This window comes from Metopolophium dirhodum, chromosome 8, assembly GCF_019925205.1.
Source record: "Metopolophium dirhodum isolate CAU chromosome 8, ASM1992520v1, whole genome shotgun sequence".
Classification (NCBI taxonomy): Eukaryota; Metazoa; Arthropoda; class Insecta; order Hemiptera; family Aphididae; genus Metopolophium; species Metopolophium dirhodum.
In genome coordinates this window covers 26,541,118-26,547,901 of record NC_083567.1, presented here as the reverse complement: position 1 = coordinate 26,547,901, position 6,784 = coordinate 26,541,118, and the positions used below count along the sequence as shown (strand labels likewise).

General features: G+C 32.3%; 1 protein-coding gene across 1 annotated transcript; it reads right to left on the bottom strand.

The window, feature by feature from the left end:
* Positions 1-2,879: 2,879 nt before the first annotated feature.
* Positions 2,880-4,376, bottom strand: LOC132951390 (tigger transposable element-derived protein 6-like). Its single transcript, XM_061023202.1, has one exon. It carries the CDS (start codon positions 4,374-4,376, stop codon positions 2,880-2,882), a length of 1,497 nt encoding a protein of 498 aa, XP_060879185.1.
* Between the last annotated feature and the right edge of the window lie 2,408 nt (positions 4,377-6,784).

The following is a 6,784-nucleotide window of genomic DNA, read 5'->3' as shown; positions in this document are numbered from 1 at the left end:
GAAGTTATAGCGTTCCAAAGTTTTCGATTTTACGTCATGTGCTTGCGCGCAATTCTACTTGTCTTCCACACTTTCTATAACAAAAATTTAATTTTTTTTTACGTATTTTAATTAGTTGTGGGCCATAGTAATTTTTTGGGTGAAAAAAAATATTGGTGGAATCAGAATTTGGCGCAGTAACTTAGTTTTGAAGTTATAGCTAATCGAAGTTTTCAGTTTATATTATTCCAACCCATAACAGGTACTCATTATACCACTTTTTTCATTAGCTGAACTGTTACGAAAAAAGTGATGCCCGCGTTGTGATGCCACTTGTTCGCTGACCTGCAATCGGACAAAAAATCGAAAATATCCCTCGATTTGATGTGTAAAACCACCTTGGGGGTAGACCCTCGCAATTAAACAATGTTTTTAAAAAGCAATTATCTTCAGGTAGAAAACAGGCGACATATCTCTACTCTGACCGGCTTCAAAACCATTATACTATATTTATGTTAACTAGCCTGTTGACTGTTGTGTTATGTGATGAGGGACGCGAGTGCAATATTATGTATTATTTGCCATATAAATGTAAATTTTGATTTCACCAACATTTTTTTCATCCAAAAAATGACTATGTCCCACAACTTGTTAAAATACGTAAATAAAATTTTAAAATTTAAAATTTGTTATAAGCACAGTTGTGACAGTTGAAAAAAAAATTGTTCGATAACATACATAGGTACCATGATAAATATTGTGACACCATGTCTTATCTGTATAATGAATAATGTAAACATTTCGAACGCGCCGAGTTGTATAATAATTTGTCGTCGTGTCGTTGTTGTAAGGTATTTTTTTTTTTATTTTTCGTACAATTATATTGCACTCGAACACAATAATTGCCCGTTGACAACTGTCGACCCTGGCCCGTTTCTCCAGTGACACACTGCAGTAGAGGTAGATAAAAAACGTACGAATATTATAATTCATATTATTACCTATTATGCAGTCAAATAATAAATTACACTGTTTTCTTCGACTTTGGTAAATATTTCAAGTGAACACATGCCTGCAGTGTATACTCAAGTCGACATAGTACAATGTATTATGCCGTACAAACGAATTTGTTTGCACGATAAAAATCAGACTATAAATATTTTCTGTTTCTCCAGTGACGCACTGTATAGCCGATATGCAACATGTACGAATATTATAATAATTCATATTATTATTGTTATTATAATTATCATCATGCAGCCAAATAATAAATAATTACGCCGCGTTCTTCTTCGAAGATCACGAGTGAACACATATTATCTATATTACTATGCTTATTACTCGATTGCGTTTTAAGTCGACATAATACAATTATATGCCGTACTGGCGACTTTGTTCGCACGAGAAAATCGGAGTAGACATATTATTATTTTTAAATCTAATATAAATAATAATAACGTGTACCTTGAAGCGTATATTATGCGTACATTTACGATGCAAATGCGTGATAATAATTTGTTTCGGTTCTAGATCTTCTGTACCTAATATGTTATGATATTATTTTGTTGACACATCCAGGACGATTGGACGACATATTTTAAACAATACCTGCGAAAGTGGCCGACAAAAAAATAAACGGTCGAAATATTATAAAAATACGCTTTTGTACCGTTTCATTATTTTTTTTTAAACTATTATACCTAGTTGGACTTGGCTTTCTTTTGTGTATCGTTTATTTTTTGTTCTACTGGCCTTACATGGACTCTAATAACGTGTACGACTTTGATGTGCCGTCAAGATTCTGATAACATATTATACTTTCCTTGGCACCTATGTATTTATTTGGGCATACAGATCAATTAATTATAATACTATTGTTTAAGCCTATCGTTAAATCAAAATAGTATTGTGAATTGCGCTTAAATTACATTTTCCTAGAGAGTTTAAAACTGGTGGAGGTGATTAAACAATTAAACATGTGCTTATAGAATTATAGCAGACTCAGTGTTGATCAGCAAAATATCCGGAACTACTATAAACTGGCCACTGAGTAGACATAGAATCCTTGACGTACATAGGAATTAATTTGGGGGGGGGGGGGGGGGTATAAACAAATTATATATTTAATTTATATTATAAATTAATCGTCTTATTGAAATTCCCACCAGTATACGCAACTGGACACAATGACACCATTAAATTAGTTTGTAAGCTCAATTGCACGTTCTTCCTACCTAGTTGGCATCTTTGATAATAATAATTAATAGAATTTGTACCCATAGTTAATTTTCTTTTGTATGGCTATACTTTTAGTAGTAACTTCCAGATTATTTTTATAATTTTGAAAGGATTCAATTATAACGGATCCCCAATAGGCATACATACATTCCTCATACTTTTTATAGAAAGACATATTCTATACACAATTAAAAATCAAAAATATTTGAAAATCAAGTTCTATACGTATTTACCGTGTTTTCAATTTTCTAATTACTGCCTATTGTTTTACATTAACATTCTATTTCTGAAGACTAAAATATAAACTTAACGTAATAACTACTAATAAATATAACTTATAATAATAAAATATGAACTTATATATACATATATACATACAGTAAAACCTCTCTATAACGGAATCGCTTGGGACCAAACAATTTTTCCGTTATAAAGAGTTTTCCGTAATAGAGAGGTATGTAAAAAAAAAAAAAAATGATATTATGTATGTATTTATGTATGTATCTGTTAAAAAATATATATTTTAGGTAAAATTGTATTTAAATGTGATAAAAATAATAATAAATGTGTAATAAATAAATGTATTAAATACATACTTAAAAAATAAAACTAAGAACTAAAAAAAACATTTTACACAATTCGATATTTGTACTCTTTTTTAATTAAGAAAAATAATTTTTAATATTTGATTGCTTTTTGTGTTTAAGAGCAGCATGTTCGGCACATTCTCGAGCTTTTGTGGTAAGTTCTAACAGATTTGAATTAGATATCATGGCTGAAAACTTTTGTAAATCTTCTAAATATGAGATTGCGGTTTTAAAATCTTTTATTTTTGGCTCATCATTGGTCTCGCTGTCATCATTATCATCGTTTTCTTCTTCTTTTTCCTCGTCTTCTAAAAAAGTCACCGAATCGTAAGTTTGATGCGTCTCTAATTTACTATCAAATGTAATGAAATCTTCTACATCAACATTTGCTGTAACGCACTCCTCATTCATTTCTTTCAAAGCATTTTCTGGTAAATCTATATTGGTTCCTTCATTTGAAAGAAACCCGGCTTTACGAAAACAATTTCGCACACATTCAGCTTTCACATTATTGCAAGCCAACGCTATCCAGTTGACAGCATCCAAGACACTTATTGATTTCGCAAACTGATGGGCTGAAGAACAATTATCCATCTTGCATAATAAAGATTGAAGTAAAAACTTACGATAGTAAGATTTGAACGTGTAAATCACTCCTTGATCCATTGGTTGGGTGATTGATGTAGTATTTGGGGGCAGCATAAGTATTTTCATATTAGATAGTTCGATCTTTGGGTGACATGCAGCATTATCTAAGAACATTAAGACGTTTCTATTCTGAGATCGCATATCTGCGTTAAAATAACGCAACCACTGCTCCATTATTTCTGTAGTCATCCAGGCTTTTTTATTAAATTTCCATATGACAGGTAATGAAGAAATGTCCATGTTCTTAAAACACCGTGGTTTTTTAGACTTGCCTATTACCAATGGCTTCCTTATTTCTCCAGCCATACTACCACACATGAGCACTGTTAAGCGATCCTTGGCTTTTTTTCCTCCAGAACATGATTCACTTTTCATTACAAGTGACTTAGTTGGAATACCTTTAAAAAAAAGCCCCGTTTCGTCAGCATTATAGACGTCTTTTGCTTCATATCCAGCAATGAGTCTTGAGATTTTTTGCTTCCACTCCTCCACAGTTTCTTGATTAACGTCATTGGCTTCACCACTCACTTGTTTCCAAACAATATCATGCCTTTTTTTAAATTTTTCTAGCCAACCATTCGAAGCCTTGAAATCGTTGACATTCATTTTTTCAGCCAATTTCATAGCTTCTGTTTGTAAAATTGGACCGGAAATTGGTAAATTTTTTGACCGAACGCTGTTAAACCACTCATATAACTTTTGGTCAATTTGTTCAAACAAGGGATTTTTCACTCTTTTGCTCTTTCCGGAATTTTTGCTATTTACCCAATCATCCATAATTTTTTCTTTATTTTTTATCGCGTCGTAAACTTGAGTTTTTCCACATTTAAATCTAGTAATAAGTTCTTTCGTACTTAGTTTTTGTGTCTCCTTCAACTCGATTAGTTTAACTTTATCGGACAAAGTCAGGGCTGTACGTGGCATATTAACAATTAAAAACAGTACAAAAACAAGCGAAATCACAACGATAAAACAGACCGTGAGCACTACACGTTGACTAAACGATATGAACAATTCGACAGAAAAAAGACGACTGGGCAGTTCATATTAACAAAATTATATTGTAGGTACATATTATGTACACAAGTATCTAATCTTTATCTAATCTTTGCTATACATTGTACTATAAATATTCGTTAGAAGGTAATAAACAATTCAATATGACAATCGTGAAGCGATACTGTCGACTGATATTTCAGGTAATAATAAAGTTAAGATTATCTAGTCACCAAATATATATGTATGTACATAGTATATATGTATCTACATAATTGTAATTTATCTTTAAATAATTTTATTTTCCGTTTAATAGAGATTATTTTTACTATTTGGATCACGAAAATTGTCCGTTTCCGTTTTGTAGAGGTTCCGTCTTAGAGAGGTTAATTTCATATATTATTTGAACCGGGACTATTGACATTTTCCGTTATAAAGAGGATTCCGTTTAATAGAGGGTCCGTTATAGGGAGGTTTTACTGTATTATATATATGAGAAATACCAAAAATGTGCTTAAATATAAATTATGGATTATGGTAAAATATTTCGTAACATGAAATTTTAAATATTATAAGCTCTTGGTACTACGAAATGTGTTTATTCAAATGACTTTTTCATGTCTTGATATTTTATATTGAGAAATCATAAGAAATCTAAAATGTTAATTAAATCATAAGATTTTGGTGTGTTACACTATGTAGATCAGTGTGTGTAATACCGATAGTAATCTGAATGCTACATAAGCTGAATAAATAATATTTCTTTATACATGTTTTAAACATGTTGATACCTATTGTGGGTGGAGGGGGTGGACAAATCTAAATGATTTATGTACTTCTATTTTTTATGCTACCTGAGTCAGATACAAGCGTGTTTCCTATAATAGTTGTGGACAAAGTAATGAAAACCACCCAAGTTGCGAACGGCGTGAACTGCGCATGTGACATATTATGTGAATTGCGTACTTAAACAAATGTTTTCCTTTATTGTTATTTTTTAGACTTCAGTACGTTGTCTCGACTAAGACAATCAGAATCTGAGTAGGCACTAAAACATATAATGCACTAAATAGTTAGGCGTGGTTAAAAATATCACTGTCTTGCGAAAAATAAGTCGTAATTCTCGCAGTAGGTAAGCAACTGATAACTTATAAACAAAAATATATCATATTTCAAATAATAGGTAGTAAATAAAAGTCTGTGGCAGAAATGATTGATAAAAAGCCTGAATAAATTCATATCTACGATGATTTCACATTTTCACCACTCGGATAAGTATTGATATCTAACACATGTCAGCTAATAACACAAACGATAATACAGCATAGTAATAATATATTGACTTCACGTCCGCAATCGGTATGCTCAAAGTTTAATTGGCAATTAGGTTTTGTTCCATGTCCGCAACTGTTATGTCAAAAATAATGACCTGAGAAATTGCGTCCGTCCGTAACTAAGCACGAAGCCTCATCTATATATACACCATTATGAATATGGAATTCAAGGGCGTCATTTGGAGGAATATTGGTGTATACGTTTTCATCTCTTTTTTTATTTACATGTTTGGCCTATACATTTTCATTATAATATAATATTAGAAAATATTGGCAATTTAAAATATTATTTCTACAGCTGTTGTAACTATAATTAAGACGATTTTCCCGCACGGGGGGGAGGGGGGGGCTATAATTAATAAATTATTCGTCCGGCGAAAATATGAGCCCTGCAAATCACACTGAATTGTAAAAGATATATCATTTATAAATGATAAGCCACACAATCGTTGAGCTTAATAATTGTTCTGATAATTAGTCACGCAACAGGTGAGCCGAGCAGGAATGCCTGAAATATACATAAAATTATTGCTTCCTGCGTCCTGCTACATCACGCGTCATTGCGGCGCCACCGTTTGGTGTGCGCTGGGCCGTTCATAGCTCAGCCTTTCAGCGATACTTTTTTAAATTGGCCTGCAATAAATGTTAACTAGGTATTTACAAACTGAAACGACGGTCCTGGATATTAAAGTGTGTAATGTGTAAATAATGGACGTTTTCAAACGGTGGAAGTTTTCTTTCGGTAACAAGCCAAACACTTTCTACAAAGTGAATCATCTAACTGGCGGACACCTCCGAAATCCGGATAGCAGACAACATTTCAACGACCTATAGGGGTGTACGGTATATTTATAAAGGTTTCGTGTGGTATCATAATATTATTGATGCTGGATTGGTGGAAGACTGGTTAGGTTAGGTTGGATCACTGTCCATAATATTGTAATTCACAATGACTTCAGTATAGGTGCGTGTAACGCACAGAAACAAATAAGTCAAGTTTAA